Raw genomic sequence first — 26,648 nt, forward strand, 5'->3', positions numbered from 1 at the left:
TGGAATTTATTACAACTGCCGAGAGATAATTAAGGCAACATGTAATAGAGGAGACACAAGGTTCAAGAGTGCTGGATCTGATCAATGCATCAGAGAACTTAAAACGAACCAATCTAGGAACACTGTCAGCTTGGAGAAAGTGATCATGTAGTCTTGACCTGGGAGATTGCCAGATATGCAGAATTTTGTGTTAAGAAGGGATATATGTGGAATTACAAACCAGGTGATTGTGACAAGCTGAGGAGTCAGCTTTCAGCAGTGTCATGGCATAAGAATTTGGAGGGGGAGAGGTGGTGGTGGTGTATGGGAGGTGGTCAAGGGGTATTTGAAAAAAAAAGTGGTATCAGAATCTATACCTAGAGTTTGAAGGATAAATCAGGTAGTAGTTAGATTGATTGAATAGCGTCATTAAGCAGGAGTTGCATACAAAGAAAGGATTATGGAGGGATTATAAAGAAAAAGGTGGTCAGCATGCCCATGAGTATCATAAGGCACAGGTAAGAAGCGTATGGTAAGGAAAGCTAAAGCTTATGAGAGAAAGCTAGTTGATGATGCCAAAAGAGTCCTAAAGAGTTCTTTTGCTATGTAGCAAGTAAAAGGAGAAATGACTATGGAAGGATGATTTTAAAAAGTGCTAATGGCTGGCAGGTAACAGAACCAAACCAAACAGTTGAATTGCCGAGTGAGCATTTTCTGGGAATTCTCGATGTGATATTGACTGATAGGAGAATAGAGGTTGAAGAAATGAAGGTGCTTGAACCTGAATACGAACACAGCCATGGGATTAAATGGCATATCGGTCCATGTATTACAAGAATGTGAAGGGAATTATCAGTTCCTCTGACCAAGCTGTTTAATTTAAGCCACAGTACTGGGAAGATGCCAGTGAAGTGGAAAGAAGGCAAAAATGGGCATTGTATAAAGGAGGCTTCAATATAGAAGTAGCAAACTATAGGCCAATCAGCATCTCAGTGAGCAGTGGTTAAGGTATTGAGGTATTGGAGAAATTGGTAAAAGACAGAATTCTGGACTGGGTATGATATATTCTGTGATATGATATGCTCTTTAAGGGGCATGGTTTTGTGAAGGGTAGGTCTTGCTTTAGTAATTTGCTTACTTTTGAAGTAAGCAAATTACTAAAAGAAAATGGAATTAGATAAGGGAAATGGCTACTCAGTGATAGTATTTGACAAGATTGGAGCAAATGGAGATGGATATGAATAATCTGATGATTTGGATTAGAGGGTGGCTGATGGATAGATATCAGAGAGGGGCATTGTGTACCATAGAACTTAGTACTTGGTCCTCTGTTGTTTAATTTTTATATCAATGATATAGGAAATATCAAGTTGTTTGCAGTGCTAAACTGGGAAGAGCAATGGTAAATGAAGGTGATGCAGAGATTCTGCAGAAGACTTAAACAGATTAGCTTATTTGGAGGCCTGAAATGGTTTGAAAAAAGTTATATTTTTCATCTTTAGAGCATCCAGATTATGTAAAAAATGAATTTAAAAAATACAAAAAAATTATAAAAATTCATAAAAAAATAGGAAAAAAATCCTGTTCACTCATGGTATTAATATACTATAGGCCTACAATCTTTCATGAGTGGGAATCATATAAAAAAAATATTATAAATAGCATCTGGTGAAGATGCTTGCATAATTGGCTGAGTGGTTAGCATATCTGTTCTGCCAGTTGGCTGTGCTTTTGAATGCTATCATGGGCAGATGTTTGTGATTTTTCCTACTAACTCTATGGAAAAAGGCATCTGCAACCCAGTTCACAGAAAATTCTTCGCAGGCAATTCATCAGGGAAAATACATAGTTAATTAATTCTCCTGTGAACAGTTGAAAAACAGAAAATATGCTGTAATCAGTAAATCAACTGTAAGTTAGAATTGTGGCTAAGTAGTTGGAATAGTTGGCCTGTGCTCTCCAAACACAGTTAATTAATTCTTAGAAGATAATTATTAATTAATTAACATGTTCCCAAAGTAATTATTTTACTTTGGGAACATGTGCCTATATATTTTTTTCCGTTAAGAAGGAAAATATTATCAAATATCAATTTTAAAATATTTTTTGTTTCATAAAATACTACTATTGGAAAATAAGATGAAGACTAGTATTTCAGTTGTAGATTGGAATTTTGCCTTAAGCTTATTTACATCATGGAAGAATTTATGTAATTTACTGTCATTTTCTTTAATATGATTACTCAGAGGTGCATATAGTCTTAACCTAGCTGTGTAAAATAATAATAGCCTTCAAAATCTCTTTCTTATATAGGAAAAGTTGAATCCATTCCAAAATACACAGGTATCCTATAGTTAGAAGTATCTCAACACTTCTGAAGTAGTTTATTAAAAATACACACACACACATGTATATATCGCATCTGGATAAGTGACTTAGTTTGTAAAAAAAAAAGTGCAAGATAACAAATAAACATTCTTAAATTTGTGCCCTTAATCTCTCACAGTTGTGTCATATCACATTCTATCACAGTTTTGTTAAAAAAAATAATGTCCCATTTTCAGAGCCTTTAGTATCTAAGTAAGAGTGGGAAAACACTTAAAAAAAATAAATAGAAATTAGGGAATTCACCAGTCAGTAAAATACAGAACATTAATTTCACTTTATACAAAATAAAAATATTAAAAAGCTAAATAAAATCTATTTAGATAAATAATATGGAAATAAGAAAGAAACTATTTTCTAAAATATTTCTTGTTTCATTTGTTTTTCATATACGTGTGTTTCTTTACATTATTCATTAAATTTTCTGGTGAAGAATTTTCTTGCAAAAAATAGTGTGGACATACTACAACTCAACCACTTCTAGCAGAAGGCTTCGTTCCCCTAATACCTTACAAACTAAGTCACTCATTCACTGACAATAAGCAGACAAGTTCTGCCATCTTGCAATCCCTAACGCAATATGTTATTGTCTGAAATAGTGTGGGTGAAATGTCTGAGTTTCTGGGTGGGGCTCATTTGTCCTTGCTTGATGTCGACTTACTCAGGAACTTTTCAAAGAATGAGAAAACGTTCCTAAAGTGAGTCACTAGATTCAGACTTGGAATATCTTTCTTCAAGCTGCTTAGCACTATGGATGCAAACCACTGTACCACATAGCCTTCAAATTCTTTGTGTATATTCTAATAGGTTATTAATGCAATATGTTATTGTCTGAAATAGTGTGGGTGAAATGTCTGAGTTTCGGGGTGGGGGGCTCATTTGTCCTTGCCTGATGTCGACTTACCTTTTCAAAGAATGAGAAAATGTTCCTAAAGTGAGTCACTAGATTCAGACTTGGAATATCTTTCTTCAAGCTGCTTAGCACTATGGATGCAAACCACTGTACCACATAGCCTTCAAATTCTTTGTGTATATTCTAATAGGTTATTGGTTATTACTTAACTTTCCTTCAATTTGATCCATGCTTAAATGTAGTGAATAGTAGTGAATGCTTGGAGCAGTGAAACCAAAACCTCAGTTTTGCAGTTTTAAATAACCAAAATCAGTAAAATTGAAAATTTTCAAGAGTAATGTAAAATGAATGAATGTTTAATTTCTTTATCCGACTACTTAGCTCATTTTTCTTTATTATTATTATTATTATTAACAACACATGAGATACGAAACTGTTGTAATGCTTAAAATTTCTTAAGGTGATTTCATTTTACCTGACATATTTTTGTTTCTATGCAGATGCAGTAGGACATTTTCTTTTGCATTACCTATCTCAAGCATATGATATCTCCAAATTTGAAAAAATCTTACAAAGGATTGTTGAAGAGGTGATAAAAGTTTTCTTAAAATAGTTCTAGGTTAACTAAATAACATTTTAGCTAAATTCTATTGCAGATTGTCTTTTGCTACCCCATATATTTTGAATATCAGTTTGTACAAACATCATTTGCACTACAACCAGTAATTACTGGTGGAACTGTACTGGTGTTATTATCTTTATTATGATTGTATAAGTGATATATCTTGCTCTCTCTGATTTTAGATTAGTCTTTAAAATCAAAATGCTACAAAATTCTGTTAGAATCTCATTTACTCAACTGTGATAAGAGAAAGATAATTTTAGTGTTAGATTCGGGTATATGTGGGGTGAAAATAATTTGTTTCTTCAAAAAGTCTGTTTGCAGTGTTGTTTCAGTAACAGTTATTAGATATAATGCTAATCTGTAGAATATTTTTCATCTGGTTCATATTAAGGATGGGTGGGTGCATATTTTCAATGTTTTTCCATTATCATAGGATCTGCTTTCTTTTGTGATCATTCTTTAGATCAGGAGGGCACAAATCACTGTCCATGAGCATTGTGGTACATTAAGATTTCTTATTCCCCCCTCCCTCTCAAATATGGAGGTATAAAAGTTTTACAGTGGCTATATTGCATAATTCAGATGATTAGAATAGAGCTCTCATAAGTAAAGCTGAATGTAAGAATTAGAGGAATTTCTCTACTGAGTGTTCCTGTTAAGATTTATGCAAGTATACTTGAGAAAAAATTAAAAAAAAAAATTGTAGAAAGGAAGCTTGGAGAAGAACAAGCTATGCAGAAGGACAGGCCAAATAGAGGCTGTTAGGATCAGATTTTCACTTTAAGACAAATAATTGAGAAATCATGTGTACACAAGGAGCATATGTAAGATTTGTAGATCTGGAAAATGCATAATAGTGTGCCAGGAGAAATGCTGTTCAAAATGCTGCATTTATATGATATAAATTGCTGGCCTGGTTGGCTGAGTGGTTAGTGTATCCGCTCTCCAGCCAAAAAGCTGCGGGTTCGAATCCCGCTGTGCTCATGGGTGTTTGTGGTTGTCTGTGAAAATACTAGTGGTGGTGGTCGGCAGTAGATGACGTTGGTGTAAATGATGAAGGTAGTTTTAGATGGTGGAGTGGTGGAGACAGAGAGTTGTAGAGTATGTGCCCTCCCTCGATGAGTCTTTGGACTCCCTGGAGGTGTTACGTAATAATAATAATAAAAATTAATAAATGGGACATTATATTACGTAATTAGTCTATATTTGAGTCAGCAGTTAGAAGTGAAGCAAATACATGAAGATGGTTTTATATAAAATCAGGTGTAAGAAAAGAGTACATACTATCTCCAATCTTATTCATCATCCATATGGATTGTGTTATGAAAGAAGGTGGTATTAAACCCAACTCACAATTAAAAATGTTAATTTCATCTCTTTACTTAATGCAGATAATGGGTTAACAAATTCAGTACAAGCTTACAGGATTCCATGACTAATTGAATAACCGCTATAACAAATCTAGTGGGAAAATCTGCAATAAAAAGACAAGTAGCGAGAACATCAACTGCATCCTGAATTGAGAACCTCCATCATCATCATCAAATTCCTGCCATGTACCCTCAAGGGGCGTACAGGATATTATAGTACTACATGAAAAATTTACATCATTACTAACTTCCTATCTACAATTTTCCTCCAAATCAGTCTGTTACTTGTTAAGACTCCAACATTATCAGATCTTACATTTCTATCATCTAAGGCACTTTGTACTGAATCAATTCACCTATATCTTGGTCTTCCTCTGGGTCGTTTTCCTGCCATCCTGGCAGAGAACACTTGTTTTGCTAATCTTAACTCGCCCATTCTGTTTAAGTGACCATACCACCTGAGATTAGCTCTGCTAACGCATTCCTGGATGCTGACAATGTCTAGTTCTTTCCTAATATCCTCGTTTTTAATATGATATTGCCTTTGATGCCATTTGTTCACTCCTCTAATCTTTCTCAGGACTCTCATATCTGCAGTCTCTAGTCTTTGGTCAAGTGTTTTACTTCTGACCCAGCTCTCAGATCCATAAATTAAAACTGGTTTGAACACTGTCTTGTATACAGCTAATTTAGTGTTCTGACTAATTTCTCTCTTATTCCACATGAATTTATTCAGTTGACTTCCTACCATACCAGCTTTGTTGATTCTGTTGTCTATTTCCATATTTAATTTACCATCTTCACTAAAAATCGTGCCTAAGTAGCTGAAATGTTTTACTTCTTTCACAGGTTCTCCGTTCACAACACAGTTGACATTTTCATCGATTCTGCCTATTTTCATTGTCTTTGTCTTTTTATTGCTGACCTTCATACCATATCTATTACAACAGTTATTCAATTTAGTCAGGGAATCTTGCAGACTTGTAGCGGATTTATTTAGAAGTATAACATCATCTGCATAAAGCAAAGATCTGACATTAACATTTTCAATTTTGATATCATGTTTAATACCACTTTCCTTCATAATATGTTCCATATCTTCTTCTTCTCTCTTCCATCATCTATGTGGATGATGATGAGGCCGAATGAACTCTTTCCATATCTGTCTGTCCCGGGAGAGTCCAAACAATTCTGTCTTGTTTGGTGTCGCTTGTTGTGATTTTGTTTTCAGGTCCTCTTTTATTTTGTCTATCCATCTAATTCTGGGACCTTCCTTTGGATCTTTTACCTTCCATCGTTGTATTCAGGGCTTTAGATGGTAATCTTTCTGTTCCCATTCTGGTCACATGGCTAAACCATCGCAGTCTTCTTTCTTGGATTTTGTCTATTATTGTTATTTCTTGTTTTAGTCATTTCCTTATGTCTTTGTTTCTTAGTTGATCCAGCAGAGATACTCCAAGTAATCTTCTTAGCCAACCCATTTCAGTAACTAATAATTTTTTCTCTTCAGCCTTTTTGAGATTCCAGCATTCACTTCCATAGAGGAGTATTGGGAGGACCATTGTTTCATAGATTGTTACTTTTGTTACTTGTTTGATGTCTCTTGACTTCCATATTTTATTATGTCGTCCAAAACTTTGGGATGCTTGACTGATTTTTCTGTTTATATCTTTTATAATTTTGTCATTGTACTCAATAACTCCTCCAAGGTTAGATGGAGTTTTCTACCTGCTCTATATACTTAATATCAATTTCAATTTTCAGATTTCTGCTTCTTTTTCCTATTTGCATAATTTTTGTTTTGTCTATATTTATGGTTAATCCAGATTTTATACACTCCTCCTTTGTTTTATCAGAAATTTGCTGTAGATTTTCTTCTATGCTTGCAAGTAATGCAATGTAGTCTGCAAATTTTAAATTTGTTACATTTTTCCCATATATTTTGATTCCAGAGTCTTCATTGTTTAAGGCCCTATTGGTTGCTTCTTCCAGTGTAAGATTGAACAGGTGGTGTGGTGACAGATTGCATCCCTGTCTTACTCTTCTCTTGTGTGGAACCAGTTGGTTAAGGTGTCCCCCATTCATACTGCACTTTCAGATTTCTCATACAGATTCTTTATTATTCTTATGGTTTTGTTGGGAATTCCAGATTCTTCCATAGTTTTCCATAGTTCTCTTCTACGGATTGAATCAAATCCTGACAAAAGTCTATGAAATTTATGTAGCAACTTTGATTGTACTCTAGTGTCTTTTCTATTAGCTGTCTTAAGGTGAATAGTTGATCAATTGTGCTTCGCCCTGGTCTGAAACCTGCTTGTTCTTCTCCTAGTGCCAGTTCTATATATGGTTTATTTGTTTTTGGAGTACTTTCATAAAAACCTTACTTGGAATACTGAGGAGGCTAATGCCTCTGTAATTATTGCATTCTTTTATCTCCTCTTTTGTATATAGGAGTTATGACTGATTTGGTCCAATCAGTAGGCACTACTTCGTTTTTGTAGATCCTTTCAAATAATGTTTTTAATGGTTCCAAAAGTTGTTCTTTCCCTGCTTTTAAGAATTCTGCATGTATTTTGATCTGTGCCAGGTGCTGTCCTAGTTTTGAGGTTTTCTATTCTGTGTGCTATAATTTTTTGGTAAAATAAATTTAGTTTAATCCTTTATCCAAATGTGATCAAACAAAGTTTGTGCCTGAAAGTATCTTCAGGACTGGGGTAAGGTAGTACAACACCGGACAACTCGTTGCAAAGGTGGACCAAGCTAACATCACTCCTATCTCAGTATCTCCCATAATGCAAAACACAACTCTTTGCAGATATGTATAATGTTATGCATTAAGGGAAGGGCCACTACCCAGACTAGTTTCGACCTTTATTGAGGTCTCTTCAGTGGGAGCCAGGCAAAGACATGGAGATACCAGGCAGAAGCAATAGGAAGGTCATCTCTACCTATAGGAGTTGCCAAAATATTAAATTACTCTGGATTTAGAGAAAGATGTTGAAAGTTTATTTTTTACTTGGTTAGACTATAATAAAATTTAGTTTAATCCTTTATCCAAGTGTGAGCAAACAAAGTTTGCACCTGAAAGTATCTTCAGGACTGGGGTAAGGTAGTACAACACCGGACAACTCGTTGCAAAGGTGGACCAAGCTAACAATCTCTCTATCTCTCTGACTTGTAAAAGCTTCTGTGCAGTACTTTTGTTTTCTTCCAGTTAATCCTCTGTTCAGGGGTATCCAAAGCATGGTTTGCTAGGCCCGACTTGCCATAGTGATAGTGCCAGATGTATCTTTTATGTTCGCTGATGCAGATGTCTACAGTTCTTCCTGTTTGACATAGTAAGCTTGATCACACGAGCAGAATACTTTGTAGACTCCTGGATGTGATAAAGGAGGGATGCTGTCCTTGGGTAATTTTTTTTTAATTACATGACACCTCCAGCTAGTCCAATGACTCATCGAGGGAGGACACCTACTCTACATCTCTCTGTCTCCTCAACTCAGTCCACCAACTACAAACTAACCGTAACTACACCAACACCACCTACCCCCCCATCACTAGTGTTTCCACTGACAATCACAAACATCCATGCGCACAATGGGATTCAAACCCGCAGCCCTTTGGCTGGAGAGCGGATATGCTGACCACTCGGCCAACCAGGCCGGAATTCTAGATATCTTGGGAAGTCTAGAATTCTAGACATCCCAAAAACTAAAATTTTTGGGATGGTGGCTGTTTTGTTGTAGTTCTCCGTGGTGGATAGTGGGAGGGGTTTCTTAGGAGCATTTAGTATTTTGTTCATCTTGTGTGGATTATAGCCATTGGCCAAGAAGGTGTGGCATAAGTGAGCCAGTTCAGCAGCAAGAGCATTGTCATTGGAACAAATTGCTCTCTCTCTCTCTCTCTGTGGGTTAGCGTTTTTAAGATACAGTAAACCCTCGATTTAACGGATAAAATTTCCGGTCCGTATGTCGCATATGAAAATTAACACCTTGTTAATTTTAAAATGCTTTTAACAAGATTTGCTTATAATTAAATTAACAGGTTATTTTTTGTTATTAATTTCCTGTTATTTTTAACAAATTTTGGCAAATAGGCCATCATATGTTGGAAAAACACTAGTAATTTAGCCCACATAAATGAGCCACTGCTCATAAAACATGTTCAGCGAATGATTAGGACGCGATCACACCAATCGCACTGTAATTGGTTCTTTTGTCACGTGGTGTGACTTTCTGCGGCAGTTTTATTACACACATTTTCATAATTTTAGGGAGTTGATTATAATCGCCTCAACATAGAACATTAACTTATCTAAAAGTGTGAAAATTGTGTATAAAACAATTTTTTTGTTATTACAGTGCTAATATTGATAAAATTGCAGTATAATGTTACAGATATTTTTATTTTAAAAATTCGCGATTTAACGGACACCCCTTAGCCCCTATTAGTCTGTTAAATCGAGGATTTACTGTACCATACTGTTGAGAAGGGTGATGGTGTGATTGTTTGTGTAAATATCTCTCTGTATGTGTGGGTTTTCTAAAAACTGAGAATGATAAGGACCCCTCTGGAAGACGTATGATTAGTGTATCCAGGAAGGGCAGACAGCTATTAGCGTCCAGTTCCATTGTAAAGTGGATTTTTGGGTGGTGTTGGCTATTTAAATACACTAAGAATGTATCCAATATGCCTGGGCCGTGTGGCCAAATAGCAAGCACATCATCAACATAGCATAGCCAAAGCGTTGGTTTGAGAGTGGCCTGTATTGATAGCTAGTTTTTCCAGGTGTTTTATGTGGAATTTTGCTAAGGGGGAACCCACAGCTGTCCCATCTATTTGTTTGTATATTTTCCTTTTCCATGTGAAATATCCTGCATGTATTGTGTATTTAAATAGTTCAAATATATCAGGGGGAAAGTGTGACTTTAGCAGATTAAGGGTTTCCATTAGTGGTACGTTTGTGAATAGTGAGGTGATCAAAACTCACCATTAAGTCTGAACTATTTAAGATATGGTGTTCTAAAATTCTTTTTAGATGGGCAGAATTTTTGACAAAGGAGGGAGAATTGCTTGAAATGGTGTGATTTTAAAATTATGGCTATGTTATAACAATTTCAAGCAGATAAGTTTGTGGTTAATCAAATTCATTATATAATTACTTGTTTAGTATTTTAGTAACATCAGGCTGCAGTCAAATGTTTCACATACTGCTATCTTCTTCTTCAACCTTCTATCCAGTTCTGGACAAAGAGCCCCCCCCCCCCCCCCTCCACACACACACACACAAATTCCATCAATTCACTTCACTTTGTCATGAATTCTCCAGCTATTTCCTCAGTATCATCCTCTCAATACATTAAGTGATAACTGTGTAGTATTCATTATAATATCAAGGTCACACATAGACACAAGAATTATTTAATTGAGACTGATTAAGCTGCAGATATTTCAATTCATGTATTGTGAATGAACAATATTTCATTTCACATATCATGAATCATTTTGAAATATCTGTAGTTGAATAATTTTTCAACTGTGTTTGCATGTGCCTTAGTATTATCATCCTCCCAATGTCTCTGGTCTTCTTGCTGCTCTCTTTCAATTACTGAGGTATCATTCATATTCCATCTTTGTCCATTTTCAAGTATAACTTCTTAACAAGTGTGACCTGTCCATTGCTGCTTGGATCTCTTGGGTCTTATTATAGCTGTTACAGTGTGTCTCATTCTGATCTGAGCTCTAACATCCCAAAGTATTCAGCTTTCTGTCTTGGGTGATAATACCAAGTAGTGATCTTTCCATTTTTCTTTGGGTCATTCTTAACTTGTCAATTAATCAGTCTGCTGATCAAAGTCCATATTTCACTTCTGCATGTCATGATTGGAAGTATGTAATAACTATTAAATGTTTTTCTTTTAAGGCAATTGAGATGTCCTTTTTTATCCCAGATGCTAACTTTATCTTATAAGGACAGTTATTTTAAGACTAGAGAGTAATTTCAGTTAATTAATATGACCACCTTATGTTAATTACCAGATGACAACAGATATCTCTCAGTAATTGACAGTTTACATAAAAATCAATAATTAAACAACACCCATCATCATCATCATCAAATTCCTGCTATGTACCCTCAAGGGGTGTACAGGATATGATAGTACTACAAGAAAAAAAAATTACATCATTATTAATTTCCTATCTACAATTTTCTTCCAAATCAGTTTGTTACTTGTCAAGACTCCAACATTATCAGATCTTATATTTCTATTGTCTAAGGCACTTTGTACCGTATCAATCCACCTATATCTTGGTCTTCCTCTGGGTTGTTTTGCTGCCAATCTGGCAGAGAACACTTGTTTTGCTAATCTTTCCTCTCCCATTCTATTTAAGTGACCATACCACCTGAGATTAGCTCTGCTAACCCATTCCTGGATGCTGACAATGTCAAGTTCTTTCCTAATATCCTCATTTTTAATATGATATTGCCATTGATGCCATCTGTTCACACCTATAATCTTTCTCAGGACTCTCATATCTGTGGTCTCTAGTCTTTGATCAAGTGTTTTACTTCTGACCCAGCTCTCAGATCCATAAGTTAAAACTGGTTTGAACACTGTCTTGTATACAGCTAATTTAGTGTTCCGACTAATTTCTCTCTTATTCCATATGAATTTATTCAATTGACTTCCCACCATACCAGCTTTGCTGATTCTGTTGTCTATTTCTATATTTAATTTACCATCTTCAGTAAAAATCGTGCCTAAATAGCTGAAATGTTTTACTTGTTCCACAGGTTCTCCATTCACAACACATTTGATATTTTCAATGATTCTGCCTATTTTCATTGTCTTTGTCTTTTTATTGCTGACCTTCATACCATAACTATTACAACAGCTATTCAACTTAGTCAGAGAATCTTGCAGACTTGTAGCAGATTTATTTAGAAGTATAACATCGTCAGCATAAAGCAAAGAGCTGACATTAACATCTCCAAGTTTGATATCATGTTTAATACCACTTTCCTTCATAATGTGATCCATATAGATCATGAATAACAGAGGGGATAATGTACATCCTTGTCTCACACCAAATTTAACATTAAACCATCTTCCTGTACTTCCTTCAATTCTAACTGCTGACTTACAACTCAAATAAAGACTAAGTATTGCTTGATATAATGCCCCATTGACACCATATAACTGTAGCGTATTGAATAGCTTCTCTCTTGGCACCTTGTCATATGCCTTTTCCAAATCGACAAAACTTAAATACATATCTTTGTTATATTCCCATGCTTTCTCGACTATTTGTCGTAAAGTGAAGATCTGATCCTCACAGCCTCTATTTGGCCTGAATCCAGCTTGTTCTTCACCAAGCTTTTCTTCCACAATTCTTCTCAACCGTTTCTCAAGTATACTTGCATAGATCTTGCCAGGAACACTCAGTAGGGAAATACCTCTGTAATTCTCACATGCAGTTAGTACCAGATCGACATAATAGGGGTGACTGAAACAAAAAAGACCAAAACTGGTGAGATCTTTCTGAGCAATAAATACGAAATGTTATATTCAGGCAATGACAATCATGGAAAAGAAGGAGTAGCCATAGTATTCAACACAAAATACGAGGCTAATCTTCTTGAATGGCAGTCAGTCTCAAGTAGAGTAATGTGGGCAAATATGAGAATGGGGAACTGGACAATGAGACTTATTTGTGCCTATGGTCCCACAGAAGGTTCTACTAAGGTAGAAGTGGAGGAATTTTTTGAGACTTTAGAAAAAACAACTGACACAATGAAAAATGAAAAGTTGGTCCTTGTTGAGGATCTAAATAGCAGAGTAGGAAATGATGGTGAGACATACAAAAATATTTTGGGAAAATTTGGAAAAAAGAGCAAAGCTAATAATAATGGCAAATATCTGTTGGATTTCTGCTCAGGACATGGACTGGTTAGTACTAACACCATGTTCCAACATAAAAATGTGCACGAATTCACATGGAGAGAAGAGGCTAGGAATAAGAAAAGTCTCATTGACTATGTTATTGTCGATAGTGATGTTTTCTCCCTGGTGCAGGAAACCAGAGTGTACAGAGGATTTGAAATTGGAAGTGATCACTATTGAGTCTTGAGCAAGATAAAATTGAATTTCATATTGAAAATAATAACATGTAAGAAAGTTTTAAAGCGAATAAAAGTTGAGCAGCTCTCAGATGTGAACTGTAGACTAAAATACACAAAGATTATTGAAGAAAAAATGAAAGAGTTTGAGAACAGGAATCAAACCTCGGAGATTCAGTGGCAAACTCTGAAGAAAACATTGATTGATTCTGCCAGAGGGGCATGTGGTGAGGTTGTGTGCAGGGATAAAGAAATCAGAACTCCCTGGTGGACACAGGAAGTGAAAGAGGCAGTGAAGGATAAGAAGAAAGCATATCAAAAGTTCCTGGCAAATAAGTCAGCTTTTACTCTTACAGAATACAGAGACAAATGTAAGAAAGCTAAACAGTGTGTAAAACTAGCTAAAAGTCATGGGAGGACTTTGGCAAGAATATAGAAAATAAATATCAAGAAGGTGGCAAAATATTCTGAAGGTTGTTGAAGAAGCTTAGGAATGGAGGAAAAAGTGCTGTAAAAGGAGTTAGAGATGATAAAGGTGACATGAAAACAGGAGAAAAAGATATCCTTGAAGTATGGTAATTACTTTGAAAAACTGCTAAATGAAACAAGCAGTGATGACAGCACAGTGATAAAAAACACTGAGCAGGCATGCAGTCAGGAATACATATCCATACTTGAAGTAGAAAAAGCCATCAAAGGCTTGAAATGTGGAAAGGCAGCAGGAGTAGATGATATTCGACCAGAAATGCTGAAGTATGGTGGTATAAAAGACTTACAGTGGCTGCACTGCATAGTTCAGAAAGCCTGGACAGAGGGACGAATTCCCGATGATTGGAGTAGAGCTCTCATAGTACCCATATATAAAAAGGGAAATAAAACTGAATGTGAAAATTACAGAGGTATTTCCCTACTGAGTGTTCCTGGCAAGATCTATGCAAGTATACTTGAGAAACGATTGAGAAGAATTGTGGAAGAAAAGCTTGGTGAAGAACAAGCTGGATTCAGGCCAAATACAGGCTGTCAGGATCAGATCTTCACTTTACGACAAATAGTTGAGAAAGCATGGGAATATAACAAAGATCCGTATTTAAGTTTTGTCAATCTAGAAAAAGCATATGACAAGTTTCCAAGAGAGCAGTTATTCAATACGCTACAGTTATATGATGTCAATGGGGCATTATATCAAGCAATACTTAGTCTTTATTTGAGTTGTAAGTCAGCAGTTAGAATTGAAGGAAGTACAGGAAGATGGTTTAATGTTAAATCTGGTGTGAGACAAGGATGTACATTATCCCCTCTGTTATTCATTATCTATATGGATCACATTATGAAGGAATGTGGTATTAAACCTGATATCAAAATTGGAGATGTTAATGTCAGCTCTTTGCTTTATGCGGATGATGTTAAACTTCTAAATAAATCCGCTACAAGTCTGCAAGATTCTCTGACTAAATTGAATAGCTGTTGTAATAGATATGGTATGAAGCTCAGCAATAAAAAGACAAAGACAATGAAAATAGGCAGAATCATTGAAAATGTCAACTGTGTTGTGAATGGAGAACCTGTGGAACAAGTAAAACATTTCAGCTACTTAGGCACGATCTTTACTGAAGATGGTAAATTAAATATAGAAATAGACAACAGAATCAGCAAAGCTGGTTTGGTGGGAAGTCAATTGAATAAATTCATATGGAATAAGAAAGAAATTAGTCGGAACACTAAATTAGCTGTATACAAGACAGTGTTCAAACCAGTTTTAACTTATGGATCTGAGAGCTGGGTCAGAAGTAAAACACTTGACCAAAGACTGGAGACCGCAGATATGAGAGTCCTGAGAAAGATTAGAGGCGTGAAGAGATGGCATCAATGGCAATATCATATTAAAAATGAGGATATTAGGAAAGAACTTGACATTGTCAGCATCCAGGAATGGGTTAGCAGAGCTAATCTCAGGTGGTATGGTCACTTAAATAGAATGGGAGAGGAAAGATTAGCAAAACAAGTGTTCTCTGCCAGGTTGGCAGGATAACGACCCAGAGGAAGACCAAGATATAGGTGGATTGATACGGTACATAGTGCCTTAGACGATAGAAATATAAGATCTGATAATTTTGGAGTCTTGACATGTAACAGACTGATTTGGAGGAAAATTGTAGATAGGAAGTTAGTAATGATGTAATTTTTTCATGTAGTACTGTCATATCCTGTACACCCCTTGAGGATACATGGCAGGAATTTGATGATGATGATGAGTTTTATTTCCCTTTTTATGAAGTAGAAAAAGCCTTTGATGGCTTTTTCTACTTCAAGTATGGATATGTATTCCTGACTACATATCTGGTCAGTGTTTTTTACCACTGTGCTGTCATCACTGCTTGTTTCATTTAGCAGTTTTTCAAAGTAATTACTCCATACTTCAAGGATATCTTTTTGTCCCATTTTCATGTCACCTTTATCATCTCCTTTTACAGCACACTTTCCTCCATTCCTAAGATTCAACAACCTTCAGAATATCTCACCACCTTCTTGATATTTATTTTCTATATTCTTGCCAAAGTCCTCACATGACTTTTGTTTAGCTAATTTTACACAGTGTTTAGCATTCTTGCATTTGTCTCTATATTCTCTAAGAGCACAAGCTGACTTATTTGACAATAACTTTTGATATGCTTTCTTCGTTTCCTTCACTGCCTCTTTAACTTCCTGTGTCCACCATGGAGTTCTGATTTTTTTATCCTTGCACACAACCTCACCACATGCCTCTCTGGTAGAATTAATCAATGTTTTCTTCAGAGTTTGCCACCGAATCTCCAAGGTTTGATTCCTATTCTCAAACTCTTTAATTTTTTCTTTAATAATCTTTGTGTATTTTAGTCTACAGTTCACATCTGAGAGCTGCTCAACTTTTATTCGCTTTAAAACTTTCTTACATGTTATTCTTTTCAATATGAAATTCAATTTTATCCTGGTCAAGACTAAATAGTGATCACTTCCAATTTCAAATCCTCTGTACACTCTGGTGTCCTGCACCAGGGAGAAAACATCACTATGAACAATAACATAGTCAATGAGATTTTTCTTATTCCTAGCCTCTTCTCTCCATGTGAATTTGTGCACATTTTTATGTTGGAACAAGGTGTTAGTAATAACCAGTCCATGTCCTGAGCAGAAATCCAACAGTTCTTTGCCATTATTATTAGCTGTGCTCTTTTCACCAAATTTTCCCAAAATATTTTTGTATGTCTCACAATCATTTCCTACTCTGCTATTTAGATCCCCAACAAGGACCAACTTTTCATTTTTCATTGTGTCAGTGGCTTTTTCTAAAGCCTCAAAAAATCCTCCACTTCTACCTTAGTAGAACCTTGTGTTGGACCATAGGCACAAATAAGTCTCATTGTCCAGTTCCCCATTCTCATATTTGCCCACATTACTCTACTTGAGACTGACTGCCATTCAAGAAGATTAGCCTCGTATTTTGTGTTGAATACTATGGCTACCCCTTCTTTTCCTTGATTGTCATTGCCTGAATATAACATTTTGTATTTATTGCTCAGAAAGATTTCACCAGTTTTGGTCTTTTTTGTTTCAGTCATCCCTATTATGTCGATCTGGTACTTATCTAATTCCTCAGCTAGCTCCATTTCTTTGCCATTCAGGCTTCTTACGTTGATAGTACCGATCTTTAACTCTGGTGATGTTGAGTTGGGGTTTGTTTTCAGATTTGTTCCAGTAGCTGGCTTTTCGCTGTTCGCCCTGGTTCCCTGGCGAAAACAACGGGGGCCTTGTTGAACCGGGCGATGCCCCAGCCGGCATGAAATTTTGTCATGTTGTACCATCATTTTTTATTTTGGTTTAACCAATAAGAATACAATTTGGTCGGCTAAATCCCAAATTGCCAGCCCATCCTCGTTCGTTCAGTATCCAAGTAGATACCCAACAGGGTGCACCACGAGAAGGTGAGGATTGGACATTAGGTCAGAAGCCCTGGTCGGTTCTCCGCATTCCTTGAAAGGCTATGTGGAGGTCTCCTCTCAGTTATACAGCTTTGACCCTTAAGCACCCCTTAAACAACAACAAAATGGAAAAATTGTAACATTAATGTTATCTGATTAATAAGTTAAATCAAACTTACTCATATATGAAAAAATTTGGAACAATTAGGAAAAGAGACAATTGATAGTCAAATGAAACATTAATGAACAGATATGTACGTCAATATATGTAACATGCAGGGTATTTATTTTTGCTTATATTGTTATAAGATTCATTAGTTAAACCAAACTTACTGATAAATAGCATGAAAAAAAAAAAAAAGGAGAAAGATGAGGTTTGAGAAAAAGAAGGAAAAATATCCATGCATATATGGGTGGTCTTGCTTATTACTCTATTTTTATGTTGTACTAAAGTGTATTTTTATAATGTACTTATTATATATATTGTAATGTATTAACCCCCCCCCCCCCTTTTTTTTTTTTTTTTTTTTTTCTCCAGAATATGAAAATTCCTTCTAGCGCATTTGAAGCAATACAGAATAAGATGAAAGCAGATGCACCAAAATCCATTTATAAGGTATATTTTGTATGGAATTGTGCTTAATGGCAGTAGTAATAATAGTAATGATAATATACATCTTTAGACATAATGAACACTTAGATATTGCATAAATGTAATATGGTATCGCTAAATCCTAGTATCTTATCACATAGATTTAAACACTTACACAGGGTGTCCCAAAATTCACGCAAAAAGTAATTTTGATAGAAAACACAGGTTTTTAATTAAAAATTATAATTTCTTATTGATTCATAAAGTATACAGTATAGGGTTATGCATGGAATAGCATATTGGGTAAATAGCCTCCACGGCTTTGCTGGCACATACGCACTCTTTTGTCGAAATTTTCCATAACCGTTTTGCATAAATGTGGCTGAATTTCGTTGATACAGCGCTCAGTTTCCTCCTTCAAGGCGTGGGTGTTCGTGGGCTTGTTGGCATAAACCTTAGACTTCAAAAAACCCAAAAGAAAAAAGTCCAACGGCGTTAAGTCACATGATCTGGGCGGCCAATTCTGATCACCAAAACGGGAAATTACACGACCAGGAAGCGACTCATGCAGTAATTGAATTGTTTCTCGGGCTGTATGGCATGTGGCACCGTCTTGTTGAAACCACATGTTGTCCACATCCATATCTTGCAATTTAGGCACAAAAAACTGGATTATCATGTCGCGATAGCAAGCACCATTAACTGTTATTGCCTTACCAGCCGCATTGTCGAAGAAGAATGGACCGATGATGCCTCCAGTCCAAAATCCGCAAAATCCAACAGTGACACATTGTGGATGCATTTGTTTCTCAACAATCACTCGTGGAATTTCTGAACCCCAAATGCGACAATTTTGTCGATTAACGAAGCCATCAAGATGAAAATGAGCCTCATCGCTGAAGATGATTTTGTTCGAAAAATAAGCATCCACTTGTTGTTGTTCCATAATCCATTCAACGAACTCTCTTCGCTCTGTGTGGTCAATAGGCTTCAGTTCTTGAGTCCTTTGAACTTTGTAAGCATAAAGATGCAAATCTTTCATGAGAATACGCTGTAGAGAGCTTCTCGAAATGCCTAATTCAAGACCACGGTGCCGAATTGATGTTCCTGGACTCTCAGCAGCACTCACGAACTGCTTCGATGTTTTCTGTTGAACGACTTGTTGAAGGATGGCTAGAGTGTATAAGATCACTAATTGATCCAGTTTCCTTGAATTGTTAATTAATCTTTTCACAGTTGATGAAGTTAAATCACTATTCTGACCATATTTTGTACGAAAATTGCGAACTGTAGCTGCCAAACCTTCATTATTTTTAAAATATTGCTCAACAATGAAAATGCATCGTTCTTTCGTGTAGCGCTCCATTTTTAATAACCCTGAACTGTCAGCTGTCACGCTGTCTTTTTTCTCTCGTTGGCAACACTTTACCGCACAAATGGCGCTAAATTTAAATCTTGTGTGAATTTTCTGACACCCTGTATATATATATATACATATATATACATACACAAATACTAGAAAATAATCGGTGAGCTTTTCCATATATTTTTCAGCTTTTGGAACAAATAACTACTGTAGAGCTTACTTTTGGAAATGAAGATGCCGTTCCACATCCAGTAAGTAAAAATCACTTTTTGAGGTCTTACTTTTTTAATGTCATCCAGCCATGGTACTAATATCGTGGTAGGCTGATGTTCAGATAATCTAGAAAAATGTTTTAGTGAAAGAGTATGTGAATTTTTAAGCCACTTCAGACCTTCATTTGGCAGGCTGGTGTTTTCATACTGGAGAGTATGAAATTATCTGCTGCTTAAAGATATTCAGAAACAGCCATGCCCATTGCTGGATTTGAATCCTCACCCCATTATTGAAGAATACACTCGTCCAACCAAGCCTGCTTAATATATAATACTTAATATTTTATACAGTTGTGCTTTTTGTACATATTCCGTATTTAATGCTTTCTTTAATTTGCACATGAAATAAATTCACATAAAATGTTTTATTTCAGTTTTTTTATTATTAATTATTATTCTTTTCTGATAAATTAAATGTTTGATGAGAGGAAACTAACCAAAAATGACAAATAATTTGCTTTGAATGGCTTAGGAATTGCTGTTCTGAAACTTTGAAAGTATGATAAAGCACCCTTGCTTTATTTGTGTCATACTAACATAGTGATCAAAACATTTTTTTTAGATTTTGAACTACATTACTGTTTAAATTATCTTGACTGAGCTGTCTGTAGCACTGTTTAACTGAGAGTTGTGCAACATTTAAACTTCTTATAAGTAATCAGTTCATAAATGTTTAAAGTGTCTAGTTTAACCTCTCTACCTGCCATCAGAAATGCTAGCTATCAATTATGTTTCAGAGGCTGAACTACTAAGCAGCATTGATGTAGATCCTTACAGTGTATGTAGTGTAGCTGTAATTTTTAAATAGAAATATTAGACTGTGCATTAGTCCTTTTATGATATAATTATAGGTTATTAATGGCAGGACAGAATAAAAGGGACCTTCAAAAAAATAATAATAATAATAATAATTTTAAAAAAATCCTAGAAAGGAAGACCATTGTGAGTAAAATTTGGTTCTGAAAAGATCATGTCCATTGAACAAGAAAATAATAATAATAATATTATTATGTTGAAGTATGAAGAAGAAAAGATTGCACATTTGTAAAGAAATATAGTAAATATAGAAATGATTCCATAATGGCAAATCCAATTTTTTTGATAGTCTATACAGTAATACACAAAAACACAAGGTAAAAAGTATTATTTATTAAATATACTGCTACATATTTCAGTCTGAAATTAACAGACAAACATCTATTTAATAAATAATACTTTTTACCTTGTGTTTTCGTGTATGTAAAACTATGGCACAAGTTCTCTAAAAACAAGAATTCTTTGATAGTCATTGAAGCAAACTCACTCATCTGTTGTGGCTTTGCTTCTCATTTTACAAAACAATTTGTTGTTCTTTCACACAAACATGATTAATTATTGTTTCAACATTCTCAAGGTTGTTTTGCTAATAGAAATCATTATTTGTTGTTGTTTTTTTTTTTGTTTTGGCTGCCCAACTTCATGATCAATCATTAAGGTCAACTCTGCCATTGCTTTTTCTTGTTCTTCATGCCCAATGATGTATAGATAAAAACCTTATAATCAGCAGTAAATTTCACACATTTGTGCTTCAAAATTCAAATACTCCATGCTGCTATAAACACTGGCAAACATACAAGCTTGCTGGCATGTGTGTGTAATAACATGAATGCTACTTTGACCATACTAAAATGTAGTGGGAGTGATGCAACAGAACAAGATGACATGTTACAAGGTGACTCGCACTTCAAGCGCTTGTGCATTCTGGCATTACTTTCAGAATTGTCCTCATTCTATCTTCATCACTGAATTTAAGAATGTCAAGGTTGTAGCCCAAATATCATTAATTAGCAACTTATCATTATTATTTTTAGTCACTACATGCCCTATCTACTAAGAGAACCCCAGATAATTAATCCAAGTGAATGTCTTCTAATTAAGGATTTATGTTATCTGTCTATCTATATGCGCGCGTGCACACACACACAATCTTATCTCTTAGTAACCACTTTGAAAAAGACCATGTAAATGATGACGATTAAAGGTAATCTGTTTTCTGTATAAATATAGTCTTATTACTTATTGAACAGCCTATGTACATATAAAGGAATACACGTGGAGGCTTTGATATGTATAAGAGGAAAAGTAAACAAAAACATGTTAGCTTCAAAAGCATCACAGTTAATCTAATATAAACTGAAGTAATTGTTGATAAACAGACATTTCATGATGCCTTATAATTCATTATTCAAGTGTTCATTCAATGAATTGTGATCTTTCAAATGATTTTCCTTTCAATAAATTGTTTTTTGACTGTTTATTCTATTTATTGTATTTTCAATGAATTGTCTTTCAGTAAATTGTCATTCGATAAACAGTCTTTCAGTGAATTTTCTGCACACTGAAGCTTAGTTATTTAGCTGTGGCAGGCCATTGCACCTAACTAGTACAATGGCCTGCCACAGCTAAATAACTAAGCTTCAATGTGCAGAAAATTCACTGAAAGACTGTTTATCGAATGACAATTTACTGAAAGACAATTCATTGAAAATACAATAAATAGAATAAACAGTCAAAAAACAATTTATTGAAAGGAAAATCATTTGAAAGATCACAATTCATTGAATGAACACTTGAATAATGAATTATAAGGCATCATGAAATGTCTGTTTATCAACAATTACTTCAGTTTATATTAGATTAACTGTGATGCTTTTGAAGCTAACATGTTTTTGTTTACTTTTCCTCTTATACATATCAAAGCCTCTACGTGTATTCCTTATATGTACATAGGCTGTTCAATAAGTAATGACTATATTTATACAGAAAACAGATTACCTTTAATCGTCATCATTTACATGGTCTTTTTCAAAGTAACTACTGTGAGACGCGATGCATTTGTCCCAACGTTGCGTCCACTTCTTAAATACATGTCAGAGTCCGTTTTTTGAGAGTTCTTTCAAAACCGCCTCCACAGCTTTTACACATGCTTTGAAGACTGGTCGCACCTCGTAGGCGCTCCGATGAGCAGTTGCGTCTAGTCACGTGACACTCTGGCACATCAGCCCATATACGCCATCTATCAACCTCTTTTGTTAATACATACAGCAATGTTTCTTTATTCCACAGAAATTAATATTCTGATGAGTGGTTTTGCCACAGTAAAATTAGTCTTATTACTTATTGAACAGCCCACGTATATATATGAGTACACGGAAATAAATAAAATGTTTCCATTTTGAAAAGTATATATAACATTTTTTTCTCCTTTTTTTTTTTCAGTACTTGAAAATTTTGGACACGAAGATTACTCCATTATAGTTAATCCATTAATAATTCCAATTGCTATGAAAGGGTTAATGGCAGAGTATGTCATTATGTGATAAAAGGCAAAATACTGCTCATGTTTTGATCCATGAAAAATCCTAAGGTGGCTAGATTTTTTTTAAAAACAAAGTACCAGTGAATCTGGCAATTTGCAGAAATGGCCAAAGTAACCTGACATTCACAATAATTTCATGCCTTATTTCTTTTCATCACTTGAGTTCAGAACAGGTTATATGATAAAGGGTGATAAAAGAAAGGAAGGATGAGAGAACAGTCAATTCTTCATTATGCAAAGCACAAAATTTTATCATGGCTGTATTTTAACTATATATAACTATATATAGGAAACTAATATGGAAGAAAAGATATTAGTATACCTTGCAAGTGTTCCTAAAACATTGTATTCTGGAAATTTAGGAGTGGTTATCATCTGGGCATGTTTGCCAGTTTCATTTTTTTATGCTTCATATTTGAATATGAAGCCTCCAGTTGGTGACAGTGATCATATCGTACTCACTGGGAAGTGGCTAAGTTTATGAATGTTCCATTGAGAAAAGGTTACAGGCTGAACTATAAAGCAGGAAATTATGACCAACTGAAAAATATGCTGGGTTCTTCACCATGGTATCAGCTATTTGATGGAAAGGATATTGACAGTGCATGGGAAGTATTTAAAAAGTACTTAATGCAATTTCAGAATGGGTGCCCAGAATTTACAAAGAAATAGGGTAGGAGTGAAATGGATGTGTAATCTAATTTGTAATCTAAATATATATATATATATATATATATATATATATATATATATATATATATATATATATATAAAAATTGATAAAAATAAGGGGGGAGGGATCCTGAATCTGTCTATGGTAAATAAAAAAAATCTACTATTATAGGTTTACAAATAACTTTTCATGAGCAGGAGCAACATAAAAAAAATTAAGCAAGAAATTCTTAAGAAAAAGTTGATGTGAAAGGAATACTGTGTACATAAGGATAATGTCGGTTATGAAAATTATAAGCAGTTGGCCAGAAGAGTCACAACTGTTGTATGGCTATGTCTGAGTATGAAAAGAAACTGGCTCTGCAAGCTAAAGACAACCAAAAGAATTCTATCCTTATGCTACAAGTAGAAGAAAGAATGAATATGAAAGAATAACTCTACTGAATGCAGATAGTAGTGTGAGTGACTGTTGTTGAACAGATTTTTCAATTAATGAGTGGCATTTTTGCTGAAAGCTATCAACCTGGTGTATGCAACATTATGCTCACTACTACCTCTTCACTGGATGAACAAATGCAGTGGTAATACATGTGGTAATTGACAAACCCATACTCTGACACCCCCAGGCTACAAGATCATCTACAAAAAGTGCCTTAAACATTGATCTTCATTATTCTATGGGGTATAGACAACCTTTTCATGTTCACTGCCACCAAAACACAGTCCTTTTCTCTTACAAAAGAGATATCAGCTCATCTACTTTTATCCTCAGTAACACACAAATCACCTGACAAGATAGATCTACTTGGAATAACATTCATCTGCAGTCTCTCCTGGTGTAAACACATCACATCAATAGCCTCCTCTGCATTCAAGAAACTAGGCATTCTCTTTCATTCAAAAGGCTATTTTACACCAATCTAACTCCTAACTATATACAAATCCGAAATCTGCCTATGCTTAGAATACTCACACGTTTGGGGTGGTGCATCTGAAATTTCCTTAAAATCCTTGAGCTGTCCACAGGTGAGCAGTTAGGCTCATTGATGATCCCTCTCTTACAGATTCACCTTCAATCTCTACCTCACAGACTCAATGTTTCAGCATTGTGTATTCTACAGATACTTCCACATTCACTGGAGCAGTGACTGTGGAAGTATCTGTGTTTATATATGGTCATAAAGCTATCAAACTATCGTTCCTTCACTTTCAGTTACACAAGAGCAGCAGCTGTTCAGCATCCCTTTACTGTGTATCTGCAAACATGCTGAATTTGCTTCTCCTCTTTGTCCACCTCTGTCCTCTGAAACAGCCTTCCCATGAAGTATTCCCAAACAGTTACAACTTTCAGCACTTAAAATCAATAAACTTCTTAGTCGTCATCTGTACTCCACACACAGTACTGATGTGATTATAGGTCTCTTGACCTATAATCACATCAGTACTGTGTATGGAGTACTTGTGTATGGGATCAATGCTTACAGAATAATATTCTAAAATACAGCAAAATAATTATTACAAGTCTTAAGGACTACCTTCTTAGATTGTCTGCATCTTGGGCAGTATTAGATATCGTTATTCAATTTTTTTTAAAAAAATTCATAAGAAAATTACTCTTTCAATGAATTATGAAAGGGATTGATCAAAAAATTATCAGTGAATTATTTTCAGTTGCTTTTGCAATGAATTATTGTATGGTCATTTGTTGTTTGATTAATTATTTATTCAATGAAATACCTTTTCAATGAATTGCTACTTGTTAAATTGTTGTTTTATTAATTGTTTATTTAACAAATTGCTTTTTCGATCAGTTGTCATTCAGTAAACTGTCTTTCATTTAATTGTTTTTGATGAATTTTTGTGGAACCTAGGAAGATAGAAACCTAATTATTGTTAACTAAGGTTGATCTGCTAGGGCAGTTAATCCTATATGCATAGTTTGCTATATCTGTCAGTTTCATATAGTTTCTGGCTGGTTTGTCTATCATCCAGGATAAAAAAAAAAAAAACGCAGTCTCTAGGAAGAAAAATTCTTCCACCATGGTATGAGACTGGCTGACTCACCTTCAATTAAAAACACCTCTATAAAAAATATTCCACTGAAGGAAGTTGGATCAGGGGCAGTGTTCAAACAGGTTGGTGATATCTGTGTGAAAGAGATTGCCAGTAAAGTCTAAAATGTCATCCACTGGGAGTAAAGAAAGATATTTTGTCAAGACTTATTAGGATGTCAGAAGATTGTGTCTAAATTAGACAATTTCTGGATGGAATAAGCTGAATTCTTGATGTAAGAATCAGAGTACCCTGGTGTGATGTCCTAAAAGATCAGCAAGATATTTCAGTAAATCATAAATTAGACTTGATGCCATTGGTGTTAAGGGACACCATGCTTTTGTATCTTTAGAAAAACCATACAGTCTTGGAGGAATAGGATGTAGTAATCTGAGTTTTCATAGTAAGTCCGGTGCCCAGTCTAGGTATTCTTAAGTAAACTTGTTTTTCTCCAAGTAAGAACATGATCTTGGGTTGGGTAGGTTGAAGAGTTGGTAAACGGGATATTTTTTAACTATAATCCTCAGTGTTCATAACTACAGTAACATTTCCTGTGTCTGTTTTTTAAATGATGATATTTCTTCCTAAGAGGCAGAAGAGCTTTTCTTTCTGAAATGGATATGTTAGTTTTGCTATTGATGGAGAAAGGAGAAGAGCAAAGGCATTCAGTCTGATAAAATTGGTAGAATCAAATGGTGGTTGAAGTGACAAATGCATTTTTCAACACTGCATAAAAACAATCAACTTCAGAATATGATTAGCAGTCACAGTGAAGTTAACAAAGATTTAAATAATAGATTCCTCTGAATGAGATGCAGTGGTCAGAAAGTTAATAACTGTTTTATCTGAAGGTAAGGAAAATTTTGACTGAGAATGGAATAACGAATCAAATTTCTTCATGTGATTTGTGCAACATATATAACAATACTGAAATGAATGGTGAATCATATTGCTAATATTATTCCAAGAACTAGCATCTAATTTGTTAGCAAGAATGAAATGCAAATCAAGGCATATGGAGTCTAATTTACTAAACCTAGTGTGGC

At 35.0% G+C, this 26,648-nt stretch overlaps 1 protein-coding gene across 1 annotated transcript in view; it reads left to right on the top strand.

The window, feature by feature from the left end:
* The window catches only part of LOC150102216 (leucine-rich PPR motif-containing protein, mitochondrial-like), a 394,112-nt gene that overhangs the window by 167,668 nt on the left and 199,796 nt on the right, over positions 1-26,648 (top strand). Inside the window, exons 17-19 of the mRNA XM_090399109.1 lie at positions 3,718-3,806; positions 17,829-17,906; positions 19,437-19,499. Coding sequence (XP_090255235.1) covers positions 3,718-3,806; positions 17,829-17,906; positions 19,437-19,499 — 230 coding nt within the window. The remainder of the gene's footprint in view (positions 1-3,717; positions 3,807-17,828; positions 17,907-19,436; positions 19,500-26,648) is intronic.

This window comes from Typopeltis vanoorti, chromosome 10 (assembly GCF_054136105.1).
Source record: "Typopeltis vanoorti isolate ZY-2024b chromosome 10, IOZ_Tvanoo_1.0, whole genome shotgun sequence".
In the NCBI taxonomy this organism is placed as follows: Eukaryota; Metazoa; Arthropoda; class Arachnida; order Uropygi; family Thelyphonidae; genus Typopeltis; species Typopeltis vanoorti.